This window comes from Kwoniella botswanensis, chromosome 1 (genome assembly GCF_036426115.1).
Source record: "Kwoniella botswanensis chromosome 1, complete sequence".
Taxonomy (NCBI): domain Eukaryota; kingdom Fungi; phylum Basidiomycota; class Tremellomycetes; order Tremellales; family Cryptococcaceae; genus Kwoniella; species Kwoniella botswanensis.
In genome coordinates, this window is record NC_088599.1 from 14,433,782 (window position 1) to 14,460,120 (window position 26,339).

General features: G+C 44.5%; 10 protein-coding genes across 10 annotated transcripts; 3 read left to right on the forward strand and 7 right to left on the reverse strand.

Annotated features, from left to right (window-relative positions):
- Positions 1-226: 226 nt before the first annotated feature.
- On the forward strand, positions 227-1,094 carry L199_005456 (uncharacterized protein; the record flags this gene model as incomplete). Its single annotated transcript, XM_064891167.1, has 4 exons — positions 227-393; positions 606-738; positions 833-944; positions 1,036-1,094. The coding sequence occupies 4 exons, from the start codon at positions 227-229 to the stop codon at positions 1,092-1,094; spliced, it is 471 nt and encodes a 156-aa protein (XP_064747239.1).
- Positions 1,095-2,077: 983 nt separating this feature from the next.
- L199_005457 (uncharacterized protein) lies at positions 2,078-3,207 on the reverse strand (the record flags this gene model as incomplete). Its single annotated transcript, XM_064891168.1, has 3 exons — positions 2,078-2,149; positions 2,290-2,801; positions 3,087-3,207. 3 exons carry the CDS (start codon positions 3,205-3,207, stop codon positions 2,078-2,080), a joined length of 705 nt encoding a protein of 234 aa, XP_064747240.1.
- Positions 3,208-3,643: 436 nt separating this feature from the next.
- On the reverse strand, positions 3,644-6,627 carry L199_005458 (uncharacterized protein; the record flags this gene model as incomplete). Its single annotated transcript, XM_064891169.1, has 11 exons — positions 3,644-3,711; positions 3,779-3,993; positions 4,090-4,223; positions 4,356-4,564; positions 4,712-5,120; positions 5,200-5,367; positions 5,463-5,618; positions 5,687-5,710; positions 5,878-5,920; positions 6,024-6,133; positions 6,250-6,627. 11 exons carry the CDS (start codon positions 6,625-6,627, stop codon positions 3,644-3,646), a joined length of 1,914 nt encoding a protein of 637 aa, XP_064747241.1.
- A 408-nt stretch (positions 6,628-7,035) lies between these two features.
- Positions 7,036-9,083, reverse strand: L199_005459 (uncharacterized protein; the record flags this gene model as incomplete). The annotated part of the gene is made up of 4 exons (XM_064891170.1): positions 7,036-7,125; positions 7,187-7,524; positions 7,581-8,646; positions 8,748-9,083. The coding sequence occupies 4 exons, from the start codon at positions 9,081-9,083 to the stop codon at positions 7,036-7,038; spliced, it is 1,830 nt and encodes a 609-aa protein (XP_064747242.1).
- A 426-nt stretch (positions 9,084-9,509) lies between these two features.
- Positions 9,510-10,670, reverse strand: L199_005460 (uncharacterized protein; the record flags this gene model as incomplete). The annotated part of the gene is made up of 3 exons (XM_064891171.1): positions 9,510-10,271; positions 10,345-10,479; positions 10,551-10,670. The coding sequence occupies 3 exons, from the start codon at positions 10,668-10,670 to the stop codon at positions 9,510-9,512; spliced, it is 1,017 nt and encodes a 338-aa protein (XP_064747243.1).
- Positions 10,671-11,802: 1,132 nt separating this feature from the next.
- L199_005461 (uncharacterized protein) lies at positions 11,803-13,899 on the forward strand (the record flags this gene model as incomplete). The annotated part of the gene is made up of 3 exons (XM_064891172.1): positions 11,803-13,132; positions 13,192-13,289; positions 13,357-13,899. The coding sequence occupies 3 exons, from the start codon at positions 11,803-11,805 to the stop codon at positions 13,897-13,899; spliced, it is 1,971 nt and encodes a 656-aa protein (XP_064747244.1).
- Positions 13,900-14,117: 218 nt separating this feature from the next.
- On the reverse strand, positions 14,118-15,106 carry L199_005462 (uncharacterized protein; the record flags this gene model as incomplete). The annotated part of the gene is made up of 3 exons (XM_064891173.1): positions 14,118-14,240; positions 14,366-14,484; positions 14,671-15,106. The coding sequence occupies 3 exons, from the start codon at positions 15,104-15,106 to the stop codon at positions 14,118-14,120; spliced, it is 678 nt and encodes a 225-aa protein (XP_064747245.1).
- Positions 15,107-15,515: 409 nt separating this feature from the next.
- On the reverse strand, positions 15,516-17,870 carry L199_005463 (uncharacterized protein; the record flags this gene model as incomplete). The annotated part of the gene is made up of 4 exons (XM_064891174.1): positions 15,516-15,840; positions 15,931-16,655; positions 16,717-17,015; positions 17,084-17,870. 4 exons carry the CDS (start codon positions 17,868-17,870, stop codon positions 15,516-15,518), a joined length of 2,136 nt encoding a protein of 711 aa, XP_064747246.1.
- A 735-nt stretch (positions 17,871-18,605) lies between these two features.
- L199_005464 (uncharacterized protein) lies at positions 18,606-20,586 on the reverse strand (the record flags this gene model as incomplete). Its single annotated transcript, XM_064891175.1, has 8 exons — positions 18,606-18,768; positions 18,841-18,982; positions 19,071-19,200; positions 19,315-19,488; positions 19,585-19,705; positions 19,774-20,115; positions 20,216-20,315; positions 20,391-20,586. 8 exons carry the CDS (start codon positions 20,584-20,586, stop codon positions 18,606-18,608), a joined length of 1,368 nt encoding a protein of 455 aa, XP_064747247.1.
- A 1,626-nt stretch (positions 20,587-22,212) lies between these two features.
- On the forward strand, positions 22,213-26,258 carry L199_005465 (calcium-transporting P-type ATPase, PMR1-type; the record flags this gene model as incomplete). Its single annotated transcript, XM_064891176.1, has 11 exons — positions 22,213-22,794; positions 22,911-23,163; positions 23,273-23,325; positions 23,386-23,414; positions 23,480-23,754; positions 23,825-23,898; positions 23,965-24,109; positions 24,161-24,322; positions 24,376-24,650; positions 24,709-25,851; positions 25,950-26,258. The coding sequence occupies 11 exons, from the start codon at positions 22,213-22,215 to the stop codon at positions 26,256-26,258; spliced, it is 3,300 nt and encodes a 1,099-aa protein (XP_064747248.1).
- Positions 26,259-26,339: the final 81 nt, after the last annotated feature.

The following is a 26,339-nucleotide window of genomic DNA, read 5'->3' on the forward strand; positions in this document are numbered from 1 at the left end:
GGTTGGATCCGGGAATGAGGGATTGGGATTGGGATAATTCTCCAATTCTCATTTGCGTAAGAGCCACGCTACATCTGTCAGGTATGCTTAGCTCCTAGTTTGCTGGTTTGCTAGTTTGTTGCTCGCTTTTCGAGTTCACTTCGAGTGGTGCTATTCTCATACCTTATCTTTTGTCTTGTATCTACTCCCCACTCATACCCCATACCCTCACCCACACACCTGCAAAATGGCTTCAGTCCTCAGATCATTCAAGGCTATCTCCCCAGCTCTCAGACGACCCATCGTCGCTCAACAACCCCTCCGAGCTTTCTCAGTCTCAGTCAACAGATCGGCTGGACATGGTCCCCCTCAATTGCTTGGTCCCGGAGCGAAAGCAGGAGAAGTCCCTACTGAGTGAGTTTCTGTCTCTCATCGTGGAAGGAGAGGAGAACGGTGTACAATGTTGTCATTGCGAGGAAGCTACGGATAGGATATGTGAGAAAATGAATAGTGACAACTGACTTGTTTTATCCTTATTATTTCAACTCCCCTCTATCTCGCTTTTCTACTACAATCTTGTCCATTCAATAACGATCCAATACCTCAATGGCCCTTCGAATCAATAGTGAAGCTCAATCTACCGGTATTGAGCGATTCGAGCTCCTCGGTAAACTCGAAGGTGTCGATGTATTCGACATGAAACCACTCGAGATCACCAGATTAGGTACCGTCGATGAACCCATCCCCGTATACTCTTTGGTAAGTCGTCGTGTATTTCTTTGCCTTCGTCCCTTCGCGCCAGAGTATCATAACCGGGATGTCGAAATGCTAAATTTACAATGTCAAATTATAGTACCCAGAAAGACAAGTTGGTTGTACCGGTTACCCAGCCGATTCTCACGATACCATCTGGCTCAACGTCAACACTGAACTCAAGAACCACCGATGCCCAGAATGTGGATCAGGTGGGTACCTTTTTTTTCTTACAAATGCATAGAACTTGATGAGAGGTTTGAGAAAAGAAGCTGATTTGATGTGATTTGATGTGTATAACAGTCTACACCCTCAACTTCCAAGGTGACGAAGCTCTCCTCCACGGTGGTCACCACCACTAAACGCATCTATCCTCCCATATCATTAGACTCAATCTCTATCTTGTAGTTAGATCATAGGGAAAAAGGAATCGTGATGCAAAACTAAATAGTCTCGGAAATCAACCAATCCAATCAATCCAATCCATGTCAAGTCAATCTCCTATCAGACTTATGTTGTCCTCTTTCATGAAAATTGCTTTAGACGGCACGTTACGTTCTTCCTCACTGATATCTTCTATAAGCTTTGACGTGAACGCTGCGTCGCATCCTCAGTGTGGTAACTGATCGATCATATCGACGTTTCCGTAATCGCGACTGGTGAACTAACAGAAAATAAAGGAAAGGCATTTGGGTTGAAAGATACGTTGAATACAGGTATTGACGTTGTGGAGTCAAGTCTCTACATCAAGCCAGAGATAAAGATTAGGCGACGAATATTGAAGTTGTTTGTTCATTGATCATCATGTGAATCATCAGAGTTGATTGCACGGAGATGATTTTCCAAATCAAACCAACTGGACGTATAACCCAAGTTATCTATCTTTATCACCAATTCGTTGAATCGTTGAATCGTTGAATCGTCGACTCGATCGGACTTCCACTCACTCACCTAACATTCAATGTGAGTTGAAAGCTAACAGACCGATACGACCCGTGGATCATCATCTGCAGAGTAGTATGGTATTTCATATCTATCGCTTTCTTCATCGGTGATCATTCTTCCAAAACTACCTAAACCAACATATATATATATATATATATATATATATATGGAACCCAACTTCAAAAGAAAAGGTTCAAATGGATTCGCCAATCCCAACTAAGTTATAAGTCAAAATGTAAAAATAGGTTTGTTTATTACCAAACGAACCAAGTTACACATCCTTGTGATTGAAACACCTATCACCAACTCAACAAGACTGCTCCACATCGGATCGCCTATCATCCGTCCTCTCTTCTGCTGGACCGTAACGATTCTACTTCTCTCTTCTATATTTTATCACTTAAAGATCCTTTTGGGTAACTTTCCATTCTTCCCATTTGGCTTTAGCAGCTGCATAGGTATCTTTGTAGGTCTGCAAAGGGTAGAACAATTGTTGAATCAGCGATTAAGACTCATTCGACGTAAGCGAACAAAAAGATCATCAATTTGAGATAAGGTATAAGATCATGTGTTATGTATTGATGATCAATCATCACGACAAACAAAACCCACCTGTTGAGCTTCCTCTCCAAGTTCTTTCCAGAGTCTTCCCGCTTCTTTACTAGCATACAAGAACGCTTCTCTCGGAGTCAAATCACTTGGGATATCCAATTTACTTTGGTCCCTCAACTCCTTTGTAAATGCCAAATAGGGTGTAAGGGGTTTACCTGGATTACCCGATCTTTCAGAAACACTCTTCTGATAAGCTTTCTTTCCACCTGGTACTTTCAACTTCTTTCCTGTGACACTTTCAATCTCACGTCTGGTTTCGGACGTAGTACTATCCCAAAATTTCCTATACGCACTCTCGTACTCTTTTCGCAAAGAGGAGGCTTCGGTGTCGTAAGGAGATTTGGATGAAGAGGGGAGATTGGTCCATGCTTGACCTGCTGCAGTTGCTACTTGTTTCATATCTAGTTTACCATCTGAGTTACGGACGTGGTTGGATGGGTCGAGTACGTATTGCTTGAAGAAGAGGGTGTAGGCTGAGGGAGGGTTTTTGGGAGGGACGGGGAGGGTAGGGTCTATTGAGGGACTGTCAAAATTAGCGTCACGTTCAATGCTTAAAACGAAAATGATTTAGAAGAGTGGAATAATCTCGGAAGGGAATATATAGGAAGTAGATAACGATTGTCTGACACGATCACGCGACTAGACTTGGTCTATATTGTCATTGTTATATCATCGACAGTCTCAATGATAAGGTTGGTTGATTTCATGACGCGGAGTCATCCCTTCCTACGAACCATGGCCAGAGTATGCGACTATCCTCATCCAGATCATCTCTCAGAGTGATTCGATCAACTCACCAATAACCTTCTTCTTGAGAGCGACCATTGATCCGCTAAAGCTCCTCACTGCGATCCTGGAGGAGGCGGTAGGAAGGGAGAGGGCAGTGCCCATGAGGGTAGGTCTGATGAGGTTGAGCATGTTGATGATGGTAAGGTGTGAGCGGTGATGGGATATAGATATGAAGATGTATACGGATAATGGGTTATGAGTTGTGAGGTGTTGTTGTTGTTGACGAGTTGTTGAGTGGTGGGATATGGTCTGTGGTGGATTACCCAAAGTGGCATCTAGTTAGTCCATCGCATTCCTCATAATCATCATTTAATTCCTCAAACATATAAACATACTCCCCGCTTGATTATCCCTGAATAGGTATGACGTTTGAGAATCCAAAACCCATTGGACGCGTCGAGTGGTAATCTCTCTTTCTATATTCATACATACAGGACAGGATTCTTTGACAAGGCATGAATTGGTCATATGCTAGCTATTATTCAAGTGTTGTTATCACTCCATTGTATCCGACCTCGTTCTATCGTTTTATCTCTGACTTCTGTAAACCCTTCTATCTGATAAATCACGACTTCTCAACATCCTTTTTCGGAGATGACTTATGATCAGGCGATCTCCACTTTTCACCTTTATCTATCAAGTCATGAGACCATTCCATCAGTAAGAATCTTTTGAGAGCGTCAGTGTGAGAATAACTCACAAGCAAGTAATATTAACCCCGCACAACTCAATGCCAACAACCCAGCAAAGAGAGTATACAGCCCTCCGTCACCTATTCCATTTCGTATGGGAACGGCAATCTGGGACATGATACATGCCATGACACCTCTAAACAATGAATTCAAGGATACCGCCGAAGAGGATATACCGGGGTTGGCATCCACCAGATAAGCTAATGTTGAAGAGTATATCCATCTAACAAAATCACGAATCAGTAAGTATACTTGGACTGACCCGTACGAATACTACAAAATTGTAGACCAATGATGGGTCTGGTCGGTTAAAACTCACAACAATGCGAATCCAGATATGACGAGACAAACGACTATACCAGCTATATGAACCTTCTCCTCTGCCGTCCAAGCGTAGGCCAGTACACCTAAAACTAGGAAAGGCATAGCTACGAAAGTGGCTTTGAGACGCATCTGCGAATGTATGAGGTGTTTAGCTTTGGTCCACTCTCGATACATAATGAGATCTGTTGAATGAGGGATCGACTATGCTTGACATTTGACGAGTGGACCGAATTACGATACTATTTCGTATTGTTAACTCACCTCGGCAACCATCACACCCCCACTCTTCTTCTTCAGCCTCCTCAAAACCATATCACTGTATCTTCCTCCCAGTATACTAGCCATGATATTCCCTATCCCAAATGCCAAGAGGACCAAACCGATTATAAGCGAGTTGTAATTATACGGTGCGTCGCCTAGCGTTATCGAGGCTGTGTATACTATCGTATATTGAGCGGCAAACAAGATACCTAGATTGTCAAGGTATACGACGAATTAGCAACATTGACCCAAAGAAATCGAGATGAATTTCTTCCACAAAACATCCACATCATTTACTACTTTGCAAAGGACTCTCGATGTAAAGATCGAAAGTGCAGATATACTTGCGAACTCACCTGATGCAGTCAACAAAACTGAATTGGCAGGTTTCCTCACCACGCTAATCATAGTAGGTAGAGGATTCAGATCTCTGAAACTTAATTTGACCGTTTCGTTCTGCTCCTTCAATATCTTCTTGCCATACCATGTTCGCTTGGCTTTCACTTTGATCTCGCCTTGACGAGTAAAACCAGGTTGTTTCTCCACATCCACCTCTACGGGCTGAGTAGGTAGCATGATATCTTCTTGACTCGGTCTTCTGGATTCCACCGGTGTATGTACATCAGGTATATCTTCAAGTTGATCTGAAGGTTTAGCCAATCTTGCTTTTCGTTGTTTCTTTTCTATACGAAGTTGTTTTTTAACCATTTGCGCTTCGGCTCGTTTAGTCGCGTTAGATAATGCTTTTTGATATACTCTAGATCTCTACGAATATCAAAGTACTGATCAGTCCATAATCACCGTATGATATTACAAAGAAGAAGAAAAACTCGAGACTACTCACCTCTCTTCTCCATGAATCAGGGAAGAATACGAAGGCAACCATCATTACTCCCGCATAAGCGGCCAAAAAATAAAATACACTTCTCCAGCCGAATGCTTGACCTAATGCTCCTCCTAGTAAGGGTGCCACACCTGGTCCAAGCATGGGAAGTCCATAGTATAAACCCATCTATAACATAGAACAACCAGATCAGGATTAAATTGTTAAAATAGTCTGAAATGTGTGTGGTATTCTCGATGTTACTGGTACACTTTACAACTCACCTTCGTACCCCTCTCGTGCATTTCGTACATATCTGCCAGACTACCCGCTCCCAACGCCGTCACAGCCCCTGAACCGGTGGCTTGTAATGCTCTCATGACGATCAACAGCGGCATAGAATTGGCCCGCGACGCTACTATCAGAGCTACGATGTATATCTGCGGATCACGGTAACATCTGTCAGCTACGATGTGATACAGTAATATATATCAGATGAGGTACTCACCGCGAACGAAGTTAGGTATACTGGCTGCAACGAAATGACAAGTCAGTGTTGGAGTACAAAAGCATTCTAAATGATCTCTTTCATTAATGATCGATATTCACTTTACGTCCCGTCACCTATTCAACGGGAGCATCTCGATCAGCTATGCCAATCTTCATGCCTAGTATTTCAGATTATGGAAATGGATGTACCTCCGATATCATCGCCCATACAACTGGTGTCCAACCTTGGAATCTAAATAGACAACGACGAGTCAACTGGGTCAGCTAATTCGCCCAAAACCAGATAATCACACGGGCCTTAAGATAATATGTGAAAAAGGAGAATATCGACTCACAATATATACATACTCAGACTCAAACCAGTCTCGGCCTCACTAGCATTCAACTGTTCTGTTAATTCGTTGATCACTGGATTATATATACTTGCAGCCATGACTGGACCGAGCTACGAGTATCACAAACACACGCGGCACATGATCAGCCATTCGTTCCATGGGAATATCATATTGTACATCGTATACTGTATATCGTATATCTCGACAAAAAGGCGTAATCACTTACCAATCCAGCAGTGACTACCAACAGAGCAAACCATTTTTTACCATTTGACCAATCTCTAGGATCATCCTCTACAGGAACATGTTCTATGTCTATTATCAAAGCCTTTGCTTTTCCTTTATCTTTCGATGGTGAATCATCACTACTGGCAGTGATATCTTTCTCTTTCTCTCCCTCTTGATCATCTATAATTATCGATTCATCATTGGATGTCCCTCCAAGATCCCTATCCTGTGGTGGGTACGCCTCGGTAGATTGAATCCTACTTAATGCATTGGATATACGAGATGCAGATCTTTCCAATGGACTTGCTGCATTGTGGGAGTAGGTATGAGCCATTCGAGATGATGACCCAGATCCAGCTTTAGCTTGAGTGGTCATCTTGAGGAGGTCTCGTGACTAGGCAAATGATCCGATTACTGCTACAGAGACATAGGTCGATATTGAGAGGTAGTCCTGATCTTGCAGATGCGAATAGATGAATGACTCGCAGATGGTCTGTTCACAGATAGTCAGATAACAATGATAAGCTAGTATAGTAGTAACTTGATGCAAGTGTTGGATGCACTAGTATGGACTTGCACTCGACTCGCCATCCAAACGAATCTCGTCAAAATCACATCACATCGATATGGAAAATTCATAACATGACATAACATCTAATCGGACAGATCCGACATCGGCCGATGAACGCCTCAATTCGGCCGACGGAATGACCATCTTCCTCCTCTCGGTATTTCGACTGCACAGTAACTTGTATGTGTCGGAATGACCTGGTTCCGATTAGATCTACCAAAGCACATATTCCACATGAAGTTCGTAATTCTCTGCTAGGTCGATGTAATGGGCGATACGATCTTGTCTAGTTTGGATAGCTTCCTATCTCATCTCAACATGAATCAGCTCGACTTACCCAAGCTCAGGCGGAATTATCACACACATCAGTGGAGTCCGGAAAATCAGACTTCTCTCTTGCCTTGGACTTCCTTCGTTTCGGTCTAGTCTCATCACTCCACTCATCATCTGTCTCCTCACCAGTGTCTTCCTGGGCAATTTGTTGTATTTCTCCATTCTCGATACGTTGCATGACCTGCGCGCCTTTCCAAATCCCCTTGATAGTACGGGTACCAGCTGATTGTCTCTCTTCGACTTCCGGAGTGGGAGTACGATTGATCGGGGGTGTAAAAGTGATTGTTGAGAATGAGATGGGAGAAGGCGAAGGGGCGGGACCAGGAGTATTAGCACCTGAGGACAGATCATAAGGCTGGGGTATCTTTTCTAAGTGAAACATGTTGATCAGCCATAGTAGCTGACATTCAAACGAAGAAACTCACCCCGAACTATGTCTTCCATCCACTCGAAACCGTACGAATCATTATCTGAATCCGAGCCAGTCGATGTACTTCCAGTGGATGTCGACTTGTCTACATGGACCTTTGCTTTGGTAGGAGTGAAAGGAAATTCGGCAGCTGTATCAGCAAAGTCATCTTCACCGTCCGAGAAGCTCGGAGCGGGACTGGTCTGTCGAGGCGAGGCCGGAGGTGCGGCGGCCATCTCGATCGCATGGGACTGATCTTGAGGAAGGTCTTCAGCATCAACACCCAAGGGGTACTCTACATCCCAGTCGTTGTTGGATTGACTCTGTGGAACGACCATGGGTGCCTCCACGTCCCATTCGGAACCTCGAACAGTTTCGATCGAGATATCCAACGAATGTCTCTCTTCAGCTATGTTCACAGTAGCTTCATGTCGTCTTCGTACCAAGCTATCACTGCTAGGAGACGTATCGGAGATCGAAGGAGTCTTATCCATCCCCGGTATCTTCCTGGGTGTTGATCTTCTCTCTTTGAGCTTACTTGATCCACTTGATGAGCGAGGTAATCGTCTCTTCTTGAATTGGGAAAGATCATTGAGAGGGATAGTGAACTCCCATCGTCCATCGTCGTTATCATCCTCGAGAGTCCGCTCGTCACCTTGTGTTGTCGAACGAGTAACTTCAGCTGATAAGGAGGCTCGGCTGCCGGCCTTAGGAGTAGTTTCATCGACGTTGGAGGTTGAACGAGAAGAAGTAGAAGTAAGATCGTTCAGAGGGATCACCAAGTCTGCCTGTGCAGGGAGCAACGTATCGTCACGTCTAGACCTGACTCGATGGTATGGTGAGAATAACGAATCGTCTACAGGAGTATAACCCGGGAGAGCCGAAGGGGTATTTCCCCTACGCTGCATTAAAGGGAGGATAGGTGAAGTTCCGAAAGCAGATATACTGGGAGAAGTGATTTCCTCCGCTGTCAGGAGATGTGAAGATGTAGTAGATGATCGAGTAGAAATGTCCAACGCCGCATCTTCACCTTCCCATCGCTTCTTAGTATCTGCTATAGGAGTAGAAGTGGGTCCGATACTCTATTCCCAGGTGCTGATGTCAGCTCAAGTCCATATTAAACAATAGCAGGACTTAGAAGGACCTCTGCGATGTAGTCTGCTGGATATAGAGTCACACTCACTGCTTTACTACTTCTCTTAACAATCTTTGCGGGTGTCCCTCTCATCCCCATACCCAATCCCGATCCTTTAGATTTCCGTTTCTTAGACGATGTCAGTTCATAATCGTTTTCGTTGTTATGAGTAAATCGAGTTTGATTCCGAGTCGCAGCTGTAGAAGTGGATTGGGAAGTTGATTTGGCCTGTCTTCTCCAATTGGATAATCCCTTGATGATGGTGTCCCCGGAAGATGATCGAAGACGCTGTCGTCTACGGAATGGATTTGGGGTGGAACTGAGTGGTGAAGAGGGTATCAAGGAGGTGGAGTAACGGTATGGGGTGGGTGAAGAAGGTGGCATCGCCGGAAGATCCAAGAAAGGTCGGTCTTAGAGTTTAGAAAGACTGATGACTAGGTTGGGTGGTGACTTTGAGGAAAGAGTAATGAGATATGTTGGTGATATCGATGATCATGTTCACCGCACTGTGAGTTGGAAGATGTCTGTGCGTTATCAAGTTGTGTGAATATGAATTGCGCCCTTCGATGCGTCGTTACCATACTCGTACTGTACACTCAAGTTGAGTCGGCCGCATCCTCCTCCTATCTATTTTGAACTGGATATGCATATACGGATGATACAACACAGATGTTCTATTACAATTGCTCACAAAAAGCCGCTACATCCATGGCCATACACTTGACAGAATTTATCCACCAATCCCAAAGCCCATCAACAGACCATACTTCGTTTTTAGGCATACTGGGAGAACGGGCGAGAGTCAGCTTGTCATCTCTTTATCCTGAAACAGTGTAGGGAGAGGCAACTAACCCTTGTGAATGTCCTGCCGAAGAAATCATCCGCACCGCTCTTCTTCCCCCCGTTATCTTTAGGTTTGAACATTGATTTCACAGCTTCGCTCATATTCTCTTGAGCTTTCAACCTTTTCTTTTCCTGTTCTGCCAATTTATCCTGTACCGACCTTGCATTCCCACTTATTGCCGGTGAATTCACACGAGGAATAGGTGAAGCTGATCCATTCGTTGTTGAAGATACTTTGCTGACTTTCTTCAGTGGTTCTGACACTTCTGTTACACCGTTAGTTGACTTTTCTGTGTTTTTACGTTTCTTGGATGATTTTGCCGAAGCTCTAGCCAACAATAGATTCTCCAACAATAGATCTTCTACATTCTTAGGTGGGTTGATGGGTATGATGGCGGTAGGCAGAGAAGGATCAAATCCTTTTCCGCAATTTGGACATGTCACTTCTTTCTGTCCATCAACAGGTACGACGGGTTTAGCTTGTTCCGGAGTCAACTCCTGAGCGGGAGTACTGGTGGTTATACCTTTTGTAAGGTTCGGTATTATACCTCTCAAAGCTGCTTCTGAGAATACACAACCACATGATCTGATAGCGATGAATGGGATCACACCCGACATCTCTCTGAGGGAAAGTGGACATATGAAGGGTGTTTTGGTGTATTGTGATACGGCTGTTGCTGTTGGTGGTGAATAATCTGGATTGGGAGTCAAGTTGAGAGTGATCAAGTCCTATAACCGACCAAACGAACTGAAGATTAGCTACCTCCGCTATGATGGACAGAGTTGCGCAGTCCTAGCTCACCTTAATACCTTTCAAATGTCCACAGATCTGTTCACCATCCCCGTACTTTGATTTATCTAAAAAATATTCTAGTATAGCATCTTTGTTGTACAGTTTTCCCAAAGGATCGAGTACGACAGGTTTACTGAGTGGTTTCTGCAACGGGAAGTGAATTTACATACGTGAGCTGTATGTTCTTAGCCTGATAACGTGGCAAGTATACTTACTTTGCTCAAGGCGCAGAGGATGTACAACTCCCTCAACAACGATTTATCAGTCTGACCGGCCTGAGCTTTGGTTCTGACTAGATCCCTTCTATCGGGAATTGATCCTCCATCGGCACCCATTGCTTTTTGATGGGTTTTGGTTTGGCTTAATAAGGATAAATGAGGTATGAGCAAGGAAGGTAGCGAAGAAAACGAAGCTCATACATCTTGATTGTTTTCAACGATGAGATAGGTTGGGTGGCAAATGCAAGTAAGCGTGATTCGGGTGCCACCTACGGGAATATGACGGCATTATGGACATGATAATCAAACAAATGCCCAAACCGCCTACATCAGAGCTCTCAGTATAAAATGCATCTCCACTCTCTCTCTCTTCCAGCTTCTCTTCCTTACTTTCTCGTCAAACCAACATGATACCATTCTCATAACCGATAGCACAAGACAAAGCAGAGTTCTTGATTGATCTACTGCAAAAGTCGCAACAGTGAGTCTCTTTCTTCGCCTCCTACCTTGTGTCAACATACATTCCTCCTTCCTCCCTACAATGATGTAACAAATTATTCAGTTCTGCTACCGAGTGATCGTGAGCGATAAACCAAACATACCAAAAAACACTATCTGATCTGTTCTCCTTTGACTATCTATACAATTTTGTACAACTGCGAAAGGAAGTTGAGCTGACTCTCCGCTGCTCCGTCAGGTCTCTTTGTCTCGTCCTCAAATAACCCTTGCCAGTAAGTTTGAGGACGTAAGTTTCCTTCATTGCTTCTTGAGATTTAATCCTCCTCTACTCTTTCCCCTAGATACCTTGAAATGATTCAACTTTAGCTCAATCCATTCTCTGACTTTCCTCGATTCCCTTCTTCTCACGCGTACTCATCATTATCATCATCTCTAGCCCGTCTCTGAATGGCATTGTATTATCTTATCGACTACCTTCTTCGGAAGGGAAAGATGGGATATGTCTTTGTTATACATGCGCGCGATGACGAGTTGATATTCTATATAAAGATGACTCGTAATTAGGCTTCGTGATGATTGGTCCTTCACGTTTTGTGAGAATCAATTATGATCGAAGTGTACGTTGTTGAGAGCTGGAAAGAGAGGTTAAAGCAAGCTTATACTGCTACTATGATCCTCATTCTTACATTGCTAGTCTCTTTATTGCTATTCACCATATCGTTTTATGCATATGTTGACTTTGCTATGTACCTTTGTACCAAACAGGTCTAAATTTTGGGAGTCGATCAAGATGTCGCAATTCCCAAACAATTTCAACCAGCAAGCTTTCTTCGGTCAAGCTCGACCTAACATGAATGCCAATGGAAATGCTACTGGTTCTCCCAACCCGAACATGAATACCCCTTCACCAATGATGGGCAGTATACGTCCAACGGCATTGCAGCATTTCAGTTCTCCCACTGCCTCGCCTTCACCCAATCGACCCCATCAGTTCAATCCCTCTCAATTGGCCTCTCTGACCGATTTTCATCAACGTCAGCAGGCTCTGTTAGCTGTTCAACAAGCGCAGGCCCAGGCTAGACAACAGGTTCAAGCTTCAGGTCAGATGCAAAATCTAGGTCAAGCTCAACCCAGACCCAACCTTCAGGCCATGCAACAGGCCTTGCAGCAACGGCTACAAGCTCAACAGCAAAATGCTTTACAGCAATTCCTACAAAGCTCGAATCAGAATCAGGCAATCACACCGTCTCAGTTACAGCAGAATGGTGTTCAATCGCAAAACCCACCTCTGCCATTGGGTCATCAGACTGTCACTCCTTCTACGATTGCTCCTCAACTTCCCGCGCCTCCTCGACCTATCAATCAGAATCCCGCTTTCAATCCTGCGTTGCTGAATGCAGCCAAGGTCGCGCAGAACACTGTCTCCAACTCTAGTCTGAATCTCAGCGTCAATCCCGCTTCGATCTCTTCCCCTCAGATATCAAAGCCTGTCGTTCCTCTTACTCAAACATTCACCCCACCGCCTGAAGGTATTCCTCGTCCACCGTCACCGTTCAAGAGCGATACCAAAGCAACCACCGAGAAAAGGGATGAGGGGGATAATCAGGATGGGAAGCCCGTAGAGAAAGAAAAGAAGAAGAAAGCGCCTAAGAAGAAGAAAGATAAGAAAGAGGATGATCAGATTAAAACCGATGAAGGGAAGGATAAGGATAAGACGGATAGTAACGCGGCTACACCAACGGAGAAACCTGTCAAACCTAAGAAACCAAGGACGGAAGAGGAAAAGGCCAAACGTGCTGAAGCTCGTCGAAGGAAAGTCGCGGCGGATAAAGAAAAAGCTGCTGCTGCTGCTGCGGCTTCGTCTGCCCAGACTGGAGATGGAGATGCTGCTGTGTTTTCTGCTACTTCTACTTCAGCCAATAAAGAGAGTTCTATTGCGAACGAGGTGAAAGCTGTACAGAAGGATGACGGAGCTAAGGAGAGGGAAAAGGATAAAGAGGGTCAAAAAGCAGTCGATTCGCGAGCTGCTGAGCCAAAAACAATCTCGTCGGTGCCTGCAGCTGCACCCGAGACCAGAAGTAGGAGACAAGAAGGTATGAGAGGGTCCATGAGGAATGAAAGTGAGTTGCGATCAGCACTCTGTCAGATTAGGTGTGCTAATCAACTCTTTACTGCCTAGTCGCTCGTCTGATGTATGGAGCTGGCGATGTGCCCGAACCTGATATCGATACGGTTGATTACATGGAAGATATGGTGGTGGAGTTCTTGGCTGATCTTGTGAGTCAGCTTACTTGACGATGTTTCTTCCGTTGAAATATTCAGCTGATACTTATTGCTTTGCCAGTGTCGTCCGATCCCACCCTTACGTCCAACTGGAACATCAGCCTCTCAACCCTTACCTGTCCCTCTGTCATTCGATATCATCAGACATCGACTTACCAACCCTATCTACTCGAAATACCTAGAAAGGTTCGATCACATGGTATACATGTCCGAGGTACTCAAGCAACATCGTAGAATCGCCAATCCAAATCTTAACGATCTGGTGGAAATTGTAGGAAACGATTATCTAGGATTAGACGATGATCAACCCAACGTCGTCAGTAATACGAGGTCGAACCAAGGTGGTGAGGGTGATGAGAGGGGTAAGAAGAGAGGTAGGCCAAGTACTTCTGCGAACCCTAGAAGACCATTGAAAGATAAGTCTGAGAAGAGAAAACCTGGTCCCCAGAAGGGTTGGAAATTGAATAGAGTTTTGGATCCGAATGCCCCGCCTTCGTCACAATCTAGGAAATTATCTGGGCAAGGGCAGAAAAGGAAATATCAAAGAAAACCTGGTCCAGCTCCTGGAGGAGGGTTGAAGAGGGAGGGATCGATGAATATCTGAGTATCATATCTCGCTTATAAGTTGTACTTTATCATCATATGTTTTTTTGTAATCGCGTTCATGTTGTAGAGCATCATATGGAATGAATTGAAGATCAAGATGAAACGACATGAATTATTATGATCAAACGCAAGCTCTTGGATTTCATCTCACATGTTTTGGTGTACTTTCGTGAACATCGCAAGATACATGCAATTTATCTTTGCTTGAGACTCTGACTATGGCATCAGCTTCATTCCTTTCCACCATATCCAACCTCCTACCAAACCCAGAGCCAGCACCGCTCGAGATAAGGGTAATTGGACGATGGTAAGTATCCAGAGCGTACCCATCGGAGGGGCCTACGAGGTTTATCGGAAGGTAAGCATTTGTCGGTCAGTCGAGTTCGAGTTTGGTTAAAGGACAACCAACAACGAGGAATAACAAAGGTCCAAAAGTTGATAGATCCATGATGAGTCGTACTTACCTCAGCGGTGACCACGCTCCATGAAGCTTTGTTAACTAGCCATATCAACCTACATCCACTTATGAGAGAAGCGGATATGAGGAACGAGTTTGTTATCCAATGAGAAGCATGTCTGTTGGCTATTTATACGTCAGCTATCAGCTATCACCTACCACCTAACGGGATGATATGAGTGATGAGGTAAGTATACTTACTATACAAGACTATCATATAAAGAGCTACCATTGCATATCCCAAAAACCAGAATCAACATTGATTGATTTGATCCTATCATTCGGTTTTGACAATGGGATGAATAGACTCACTAGGTAACGCTACTATACAGCCCTTCATCAGATCCGACTTATCAGGCCTATGATTATATTGCAAATGAACTAAAATATCCAATAACAAATAAAGGAAAGTGAATGGTACGGCCAATATCAAAGTATTGAATATCTCATCGTCCCCTTCCTCCTCCTCTTCTTCTTGTTCTTCGGTGGTGTTATTGGATAGATGATCTGTTGAGATAGTTTCACCTGGATTTAGGGTATATATACTTGAATTTTCAGGTAGATCTACACCGATTAGAGGTTTGGTGCTGGTCGATGAACTTGATGAAGAGGGTGTACGAAGTGGTATAGCCAAAGAGGGAACTTCTTTGTTGGTTTTACTTTTGGATTTGTTTTTACGTTGACGGGTTGAAGATGATTGGTTTGATATAGGATCAGGGGATGAGGGGATCTCTTCTACTATTGCCATTGTATATTTCCTAGACTTCTGGACCTCTTAGGAATGGCTGTTGGACTATTAAATGTGATAGCTGAGGCTGGAGAGTGATATACGGTCTGTGAGATAACTTAGCGAGGAAAGAAAGGAATTCCATTTCAATTCGAATCCGAGGTGGAGGATGGGACAAAGCTCGTTCTTCGCATCTTCGCATCTTCGTATCCGACGGAACTGGGATTGAAAACGTTCGAAACTCGAGACGGGATTGACAGGTTACAACAATACATGACTGATTTATTTCATGATCTCCAGACTAACAAGCTACAACGATCTTATCAAGTCATCAAAATGACAGAAGCCGTGACAACAATGACAATGACAACGACAACGTCCCTAGACAATGGCCGTAAAAACATAATACACCCCAACCACTATACAAACCCTATGTCATATCCAAATCTTCATCCGACTCCGGTTGACCCAATCCATCCATGTAAGTGAACGACTCGAAATTCTCTCTCATCTGTTGGAAGAATTCCATCAGTTCTTCATGCGTGATTTTGTAGAGCAATTGGAGATGATCAAGTTCGTCCTTGCAATGACTAGAGTACCTAACCACGAGCGAATGGGTAAAATCGATCAATCGGATTCCAGAATCAATACTTGGATATCCAATTCTAGGGTTGAATCTGATGACTTCGGGTCCAATGTATCCATGGTGAACCTTCATTTTATGAAGTTGAGCGTATGCTGCTAAGATTTCCATTCTTACCTCGATAGAAATCGGGAGAATGTCAGCATCAACCCATCCTCCAACACGAGAACTGCACAGATACCGTAATTAAAACAACACTCACTTGTGTTCGATCCTGATCGAGTCAGGACTGGTATTCTCTGGCCAACCAAATCTTTGATTCATTGATATACCCACATCTTCCAATACCTCTATGAATACCCGATAGGACTTTTCAGTCATATCTCCGCTGTCACCCCCATCGCTTTTCCTCAATTGATCCTTCCATTCCCATAATCCATAATAGCGCAGGATGACTTCGCTTTGAAGCGCAGCCGCATGGTTATTGTACATGGTGATTTCGTTGATCATCGATTGTTTCGCCTCTCGCGTGGTCGCTTTCTTCGCAGCCCATCTCGGATCATCCTCGAATGCTTTTGGACAAATCACCTTGATCACCACATCTCTGTCTTCCGCATCAATGTCCGTCTTCTGTTCGCCGTGCGCGTGAGTGTGTAAAGTCCCTCTATAGACGTCGGAATTTCCACCTGCACTGATCATTTCCGAAACGGTAATATATAGATTTTCAAATTCGGTAGTATGGGGCTGAGTGGTGATTAACGAGATAATATGCGGCTCGAGGCTTAACGTAGGATCGCAATGGAATACTCTACCACATTCGAATCCGTATAATCTCATGGTATCTTTGAAACTCGATTGAGCTGCTAAAAGTTCAAAGGTGACGTGGAGTTGAGGTCTGGCCCATTGCAAAGGCCTTCGAAAGGTGTAGGCGGCGGTCTCGTCCAAATCGACTCCTTCAAATTGCCTTGCAGGTAGAATGGTTCGATCCTGTCATAGTTACATTGCTGAATTAGCTGGGGCGACTGAATAGAATTACAACAAAGCTCACCAGAGATGTAGGGAAAAGGGTCCTTGCTTCACCCCTTTCTTGCATCATGATACATCCAAAGACATGTCGTCTTACCGGCCAATCGAGATCCAATGGGGTCATCTCGCCAGATTTCAGGTCGTCCGCCAACATTTCCATAAAGTTCAAACCGATTCGAGCGGCGTTAAAATCGTCTATACCAAAGTCGGGTGGAATTCTCAACTCTGGGATCAATGCTCGCGGGAGCGTTGGGGAGGCGAAGGGATCGACCCATGCCAGGTCACCAGAAGGAGCCATCACTCTATGGGTACCGGATGGCTCTAAGGAAGTAGGGATGATGTCAATGCGGATAGAGTATCAAGTAGTGAAGGCAGGTAAGACTACTCACCTCTCCATTTGGGTAACAAGGTCTTCCTAAAATCCGCTTTTATCGATTCGAATCTGACCTTTTTCCATTCATCAGGAGTCAGATCGAGGTTACTCGGTACTACCTCTGGCTTGAAGTTGACCGGAAGGGGATCAGTTGGAATACGTCGTTGTAACCTTTTCGTTCTGGTCATTGCTTCGACGAGTTCTGCAGGAGGTTGACCCGGGCCTTGATCCACATCCATGGCTTCACTTTGTTCTGAACCTCTTGCAGGTGTCGGATTAGGTGTTGTAGGAGCAGCATAACTTCCCCTTTCGTCTTCGACAACCTCTGGATGGGCAAGATGAATTTGTTGATTTAGGAGATGAGATGCCACCTCTTCACTTTGTCTATCTGGTCGGTCGATGCTAGTTGAAAGATCTGGGTTATTCCTTGAAGAAGCAGAGGAGGAAGGATTTCCCAGTTCTAATCCTAGACCTAAGCCAGCCTCTAGGCCAGTGCTGGGTCTTTCGCGTTCTTCCGACTCTCGAGGAGTTAGAGGAGGCAAAGCGGAGAAGTTCCTCTTACCCAAATTAGGAGGGGTAGCTTGAAGAGGAGCGCTGGATGATCCTGCAGGTACGCCGCCACTGGGTTGAGGTGAAGTGTAGATCTCTGGTGATTGACCACCATACAAGGCTGAAGACGCTTGGTGGGGTGGGGTGGATGGGTGATAAGGTGAGCCAGAAGGGTGGTCGGTAGGAGAAGCCATCTCGATATCTGGTGAATGACCAGGGGTACTTTCGTGAGGGTGAAAAGGGTCGTCGGTCATCCTTGAGAGGAGTCTGGAGGGACGAGGGGGAGGTAAGGATATGAGATATTGAGATGTAAGTACAGCTGATGTGAGAGTTAAGTATGAACACGGTGTATATATATATCTTTGCGAGGGAGACCAGGGGGAGCGTGTGAGGAGGAGATATATCCAGTCGGTAAGATGCCAAAAGGATGAATAGGATGAGATAGAAAGACCAAGATGTGAAAGATAGCTGAGATGTCTAAATGTTTATCAAAAAATCAGATTGGTATTTGATCGATCATTTACACACACACATACAACATCCACACACAATCAGGTCGATAGTCGTTGGATGACTCCTCACAACAGTGACATGGTGGATAGCAAAGCCTTGGCAGTCCTTCACCACCCGTACCGAATACTTCTGCTTGGGTGTATAACATCATATGCATCAATTGATTGACCATCTACGGACTGACCACCCACTGATTAGGAACAACACGCTGGGAGGCGAATGACACCATATATGATAAGATTTGAGCTGACATCAGCTCATCTCATTCTACTCCTGATATGCACTTGCGAATCGGACGAAACAGTCGTCGTTACACTGCTACCGCCGATTGGGAGGAGATAGTTGACATAGGAGGACATGTTAGAATTACGAAGTTACCTGTCAATCGGTAGATACGTATGATTTGTATCTGATGCAACAGACTACATTCGTAGTGAATCGATGCATACGATCGAGCAAGTGTATCATGCCATATCCTACTGACTCTTCTTCTCTGCCTTGCCCTGATTTGATACACCGCTCCCTTTGTAGAACAGTCCACCAAGTATCAAGACATGCCCTAGCACAAGCAAACCCGATGAGAGAGGTGTAGCAGGTGTGATTTCCCATGCGTATTCAATCATCAGCCATATCGCGATCCTGCGAAACAGAAATCCCAGATCGATTGGCATCAGCTTTCCACCTGTATCAACAACATATTGAGGGACTCACCCCAAGGATAAACTATTCCATGCTCCACCTGAGTAAATTAAGAATGGTAACTGATGGAAGTACCATGATTGGAATTGATAATGCAATGATCTAGCGAATAAAATTCCTATAAGGTTCGATGTGAATAGTGTTAAAGGGATATCTAATGGTCGATCAAGATATGTCAGTATTATTTGATTCACGTTTTGGTACGTAGAAGACTTCTTGACAGGTTGTTCTGAATGACTCACGATAAGATGGTAATTGTCCTGTTCCGATAGCAGGTCTTGACCATCTATTCAAACCATTCTTCAGCACTGTCAAGGTACCTCCAGGTATAGGTGACCACTTGAACGCTGCGAACAGTATGACCACACCCAACTATTTCATATCAAAATATAAGTCAACCTACTGTTTCTTTTCAACACAAAATTGCTGCACGCTACCTTTGTGATGTATCACGCAGCAGAGTGGGATTCTCAGTTATACACTCACATGTCCAGCTAAGAGCAAAGTCGCTCTTTCCCTGCTCAAGAACATCTTCTCATCTATAAATCTCCAATTTACAGTCCACTCATACAAGAATTGACGTGAGAAGTCGAATGCAGAGGTGAAATATGCTTTGGAGAGATATGTTGATGAGAGGAAGTATGGGGATGGTAATAGAACCTGACAACATATTGTCGATTTAGCTGCGTTACAGTCAAACGGCTTCGATGAAATGCTGGTATTCGAGCGAGATGCACGTCGGTCCTCGCGACTCACCTGAATGATTACGATTGTCATCACTGATTCAATCGTCCCGCAAACTCCTCTATATTGGAACAGCAACACTAACAATCCCGGCAAGAATAGGAGAATGTTCATCTTTACGCCTAATGCCAAACTAAAACGTAGTTCTTTCCAGTAAGCTAGTACTTCGATACTCACTGATGATCAAAAGATGGAGCCTACCTATACAGAACACCTCCAATCCTCCAACCGGGTTTCCCACCTTTCATCATAGCCAGCACACTCCCATAAAAGATCATCATAGCTATAGGGTCGTTGAATAGCCTCAAGAGGAATATCGAATGTAATCTTTTTGAAAGACATAAAGGGATAAGTAAGATTTGAGGATAATGCTTGTTTCTGGTATTGCCATTGTTTGATCCTGATAAGTAGTATACAGTCGATACTAGGAGTAAAGTGGTGAGATAGAATCCCAAGAAGATGTACTGGGCAGGTCGGATGGATTCTATTGATGGAAGGAATCTGTGAAATAACGTGTAGATGTATAGATGCAATGCTGGGTAACTAAATCCACAATCCACAATTATCAGTCAAAAACCTCTACGTCTACCAGCCCCAACCGTGTGTCTCGACCAGCATGAAAGGGAGATGAGATGGTACTCACACTAATGGTCCTGTCTCTCCTTCAATATTTGAGTAATCCCTCTCACCATCTAAGAACATTTCTACTTGCTGCATATAAGCCGGCCAATCGATCTTGGTATCTGTCATACGCACGACCATACATATCAGCTGAACAAGCACGGACAGGCCGTGAAGAAGAAGCTGATTTTACTCACAAGGTATCTTCCATATTATCAGTACTCCTAAGAGAGCTTCCCCTATGAGGAGCAGAGATACGAACAGCCAATACCATTTCCTATCGAATAACAAAGCTTGAAGTAGGTTGACACCCAGTTGTATCGAACCACTCGGGGCACGAGATAAGTCGGTCTTTGATTGTGATTTTGCTGATATTGAAGTTGTCGGTGGCATACTCGCACAAGCTGCCAGTTCTTCTTTGGCTGGTCCGGGTGAAATGTAGTTGCAGAACTCTGTTAATTGTGTGTGTTGCAATGTAAATGTCAACAGTAAACACGTCTTGATCTCGAACAAAAGCGCAGTGTCGACCGAGTTCCGTCGGAAATGAGTTTGTTTCAGAATTCGGAGGTCGGATCATCCGGAATGATATTCGATGGGTGTTGAGCACTAGTGGCGCACAAGCTGTAACAGGACAAGGAGCAAGTGTAAAGTGATCATCAAAGCAGTGCATGCTCGAGAGTCTCTCATGACTAGTCAGCAATCTCACACTCAAATTTCATATACTGGAATATCATTTCGAATTCAATTCTACCTCCTCAACCCCTTCTCCCCATCTTCTAATCCAGATGAATCAAATACAAGTTGAGAACAAATCTGACATCCTTCCGCAAGGCCTACCTTATGTAGATATGGGACTGTTCCCCACTGAGGAGCTGTACCACACTACAGTGGTCGCCTGTGGATTTGCAGATAACATCTTATTTTACGAAGTGGGGAAGGAATGGGTTATCGTTGTATCGGTATTGTGGATAGGTGGGAAGGAATGTTTAATGGGGTACTTTCCAGTCCCGTATTTGGAACAGTAATGTTATTCATACTTTCTATACCCATAACTCAACAACGTCATAATGTATTGTGCAAAGTTTGTAGCTTAACATTGTTGGCATTTGATGTTTAGCTGTATCTGAACAATATCAACCACCATGGAAAACTGACTCGTCAGCTGAAAATACACTCATAACATGTACTAGTGGATTTCTAGCACAACCAATCTCCGTGGACACGAAGACAAAGCTGAATTTACAGCGAAATGAGTTAGACAGCCTTGTGTTGTGTTTTGGGAAATCAAGTTGGTCCCACCTTCAAATGATCCCCTAGGGTCAGCACAGAACGACACGAGGGGATGGGATCATAAGAATATACCTGGATCTTCGCTAAAATCAAAAGGATAGCCACGATGTTGGTAAGGTCGCAAATCTACATCTCCACGAATGGTTGAATGGAAGGACGTTGATCGCGTTGATCATGCTTTGCTCGACTCAACGGATTAATGAAGAAGGAACCGATTGATGTTGTATATTTCTAGCTGGTATAGTATTCTGGGAGCATATCTTGGTCATGTATCTAGTCCGTTGTTGAGATTGTACTAACAACACTGATGTCGAGAGATGACTCATGTACGCAGATTTGCAGTTGGTACGAGGTAGTAACCGCCTCAAACCCATGTCGGCCAGATCCACCATCACCTTCGACGCGCCTCTTGCATCAAATTAACCTGACACTGCAGCTGCTCCGTACTCGCAGCAGCAAGATCACTTTGACAACCTACAGCAGCATCTACCTCTGCTTCCACTTGCTATAGATCCATACATACAGTAGATCCTCCATACTTTCATCCTACTGTCAACGATCGAGTCACTTTAGCATTGCTTATTCTCTTCAGTCCAAGATCCCTTTCATCCTCACTCGCCAGCCCACTCCACTCATGATATGGCCTCGATCCTTCGACCTCTATCATCGTCCTCGCTAAAACGCAGATCACCGCCGCCCTCTCGTTCTGAATCTCCCAAATCAGGAATCATGTCCCTTCCACCACCCGGAGGAGGTGCATCGGCCTCATCGTATGGTATTCCAGGTAGGAATGCGTCTAATACCATATCGAGAGGTTCTGCTTCATATGGTAATATCGGATTGGGTTATTCCAACAGTAGTAACGAGTATGATCCTACGTTAGGTGGATTGGTGGATGAACCTGGTAAGATTGATAATGGTGGGACTGGGACAGTAACGAATAACGGTGGATATGCATATTCGACCACTCTCAGAAGACAAGCTTCAGTCACCGATGGATTCCCTCCATTCCATCATTCACCTAGAATACCTACTACCTCCCTCAGACGGGATTCTTCATCCCACGTCCATGCTGCTTCGCCTTATAGGTCCCAGCATAACTTCCCTTTGACAAATGGTGGATTGGATTACCGAGAACCTATAGATCAAGAGGAAGAAGGGTTTATAGGTAGATTAGTTGGAGTAGGAAAGAGGATTATGGGAAAGAAGGATTATGAACAATTGAAGCTGGAGGAAGAAGATAGGAGAATACAGACGGAGAGAAGACAGAGGGAAACTCCAAGTGCGATATTCGCTCATAAGACTATTGATGTGAGTATAAATAACATCTTCAGTCTAAAATCTCACATCTTCCCGAAATCCAGTCGTATTGAGCCAACGGCTCGGTACTTTTCATGAAACAAGACTGATTGTCATATTGTATATAGGAAACCATTCAACAACTATCCACTCATCCTACTCAAGGTTTACCTTCATCATCACTCTCAGCCCTCTTAGCTCGATACGGTCCCAACGAATTCGAGCTCCCGCCCGCTGACCCACTCTTCCTCAAGTTCGCCAAACAAGTGTACGAGAACCCCCTGATATTGCTCTTACTTGGTAGTAGCGTAGTTAGTGCATTGATGGGGAATTATGATGATGCAGCTTGTGTGGTGGTTGCCGTGGGGATTGTGTTGACTGGTGAGTAATATCCGATTTTCACATCCGCGACCTTACCTCTTTCACTCGTTCTACCATACGATGTCGTCTATATGTTAGAGGAAATAGCTGACTTGTATGGGATATACAGTCGGCTTCGTGCAAGAGCAGCGATCTGAGAAATCTCTAGAAGCTTTAAACAAGGTGAGCTCTACGATATTGGGTTTCCTCGCACCCGAAAAGCTGACTAGCGTGTGCTTCCAGCTCGTACCTCATTATTGTCATCTTATACGGTAAGTCCGGCCCATCTTGCAGAGATTCTCATTAACCTCCGACTGATGATTAATCGACAATGTAGGAATGGCCATCCCCTCACTCCCTTAGCCAACGCACTCGTTCCAGGAGATCTGGTCACTTTCTCAGTTGGAGATCGTATACCTGCCGATATCAGGTTGATCACTGCTGTATCATTAGAAATAGACGAATCAGCTTTGACCGGAGAGACTAGACCAGCGAGGAAGAACACCGATATATGTGAGAGGGGCGAAGGTGAAGATACGCATGGTGAAGGTGGTGGGAAAGCTTTGGGAGAAAGACATTGCATGGCTTTCATGGGTACACTTGTCAGGAGTGGTAAGTCTTCCTCACTCAGTAGATATGAAAGATCAGCGCAGCTCGATAGCTAATGATCTGTACTTTACAGGCCACGGATCAGGTATAGTAGTTGGTACAGGCAAAGATACTGAATTTGGAGTTATATTCTCCATGATGCAAGATGTAAGTCAGCTATCCGGCTAGCGGTAATGATCTACGTATAGCTGATGGCAGTAATGTAAAATATAGGTCGAGGAGAAACGAACGCCATTACAACTGGATATGGACGACCTGGCCAAACGACTCTCACTCTTCTCCTTTGGTGTGATCGGAGTGATCTTCCTCATCGGTGTACTGCAGAATAGAGATTGGTTGGAAATGTTCACGATAGGAGGTGAGCTTGTCTCAACACGATGGCGAGACTCGAAGCTCATTCTTCATTTAGTGTCACTCGCTGTCGCTGCAATCCCCGAGGGTCTACCCATTGTCACTACCGTTACTCTCGCTCTGGGTGTCTTAAGGATGTCTAAACGGAAAGCTATCGTCAAAAAACTACCTAGTGTAGAGGCTTTGGGTAGTGTCAGTGTGATCTGCTCTGATAAGACCGGTAAGCTGAAGCTCGGACAGTAGTGGGCAATTCAGCTTACAACGTCTTTATAGGTACACTCACCAAAAACGAAATGACCGTCACGCACATGTACGCTGTCGATGATCTGGTAGATCTCTCACCATTGTTGAACGTCACTTCGCCTTTTGGACCCAAACGTCCCGATCAGCCTGAACTTGCTCGATCTCAAGCATTGAAGAAGACCGCTTTGGTTGGAAGTATATGCAATAACGCTTTCAAGAATGAACAAGGTATCAACGTCGGCCAAGCTACCGAAGTGGCTCTGCTCAACGTGTTGCCGGTGATAGGAGTTGATGATCAAAGAAGGGTAAGCTGGAGTGCATGGGACGAGAGGCCTGCTTAGCTGACAGGTATATGTATATCAGAACTTCACCCGCAAATCTGAAATACCTTTCAGCTCCGAAACGAAAATCATGAGTGTCACTGGCTCACTCAACGGCGGCTCCGATATGATCTACCTCAAAGGAGCGGTCGAGCAAGTCCTCTCGAAATGTCGATATTTCTACGTTACCGATTCCTCTACGCCTTCCTTGGACTCTTCAACGCAGAAGACCATCCTCGACCGAGCCAACGAAGTATCTGCAAGAGGGCTGAGGGTCATAGCTATGGCTTATGGATTCCCCAAGGGCGAAGGGAACGATCTGATCTTTGTTGGGTTTCAAGCTATGATGGATCCACCTCGAAAGGGAGTCTCGCATGCTGTATCTGCCTTGCATAACGCTGGAGTTCAGGTGGTAATGATCACTGGAGATGCTGAACCAACAGCGTTGGCCATAGCCAAACAACTAGGATTGAAAGTCAACCCTTCCTCAACTTCTGGAAGTCCCATCAATCCCTTAGCAGGAGCTTCAAGCTGCATGTTAGGAACGCAAGTGGACCAATTGACCGAGAGAGAACTGATCGAGAGAGTTCCATCGATATCGGTCTACGCACGTACGACCCCTCGGCACAAGATGGCTATCGTCAAGGCATGGCAGATGCGAGGAGCGGTGGTAGCCATGACGGGGGATGGGGTCAACGATTCACCAGCACTGAAAATGGCTGATATCGGTATATCAATGGGTAAATCGGGAACGGACGTGGCGAAAGAAGCTGCCGATGTCATATTGGTAGATGATGATTTTTCATCTATCCTACCAGCGGTCGAAGAAGGGAAATCGATCTTTTACAATATTCAAAATTTCCTTTCTTTCCAACTCTCAACCGCCGTCGCTGCGTTGAGTTTAATTACATTATCGACATTTTTCAAATTGGCAAATCCACTGAACGCCATGCAAATCCTTTTCATCAATATTCTAATGGATGGACCACCCGCCCAAGCCCTCGGTGTAGATCCGGTAGATAAAGAGATTATGAGACGACCACCAAGAAAGAAGGGAGATCATGTTTTGTCGAAGAGGTTAATTGGAAGAGTAGCATTCAGCGCGACGATGATTGTACTAGGGACGCTGTATATCTATCTGAGGGAGATCAGTGATGGAAGCATGAGTAAGAGGGATCAGACTATGGTGAGTGGAATGTCAAACAATTGGCCATGTAGAAGGCGATTCACGTCATGTCCAACGTAAGATTTCAAGCTAATATGAAAGTATATTTTTTGTTATAGACATTCACAGGATTCGTCTTCCTCGATTTAGTATCGGCATTACAAAATCGTGGACTGACATGTACGATCTTCAAGAATAAAATGTTATTTTTAACCATATCGATATCTTTCTTCGTCCAGTTGTTATTAATTTATTTACCGATCTTACAACATATTTTCCAAACTGAAGCTTTATCCCTGAGGGATTTGTTTACGTTGTTAGGGTTGGGAGTGACCAGTGCTAGTTTACATGAAGTAAGGAGATGGTATGAGCGTAAAGGGGTGGAAAGGGAGTTGATCGCTGAAGGTGGAGGAGGGAGGCTGGTATGATCCAAACTTATAGAAGGCCTTGGGTTAGGTGGGTGTTTTGGTGGAAAGATTAACAAGATGACTAGAAGTTAGATTGGAAGA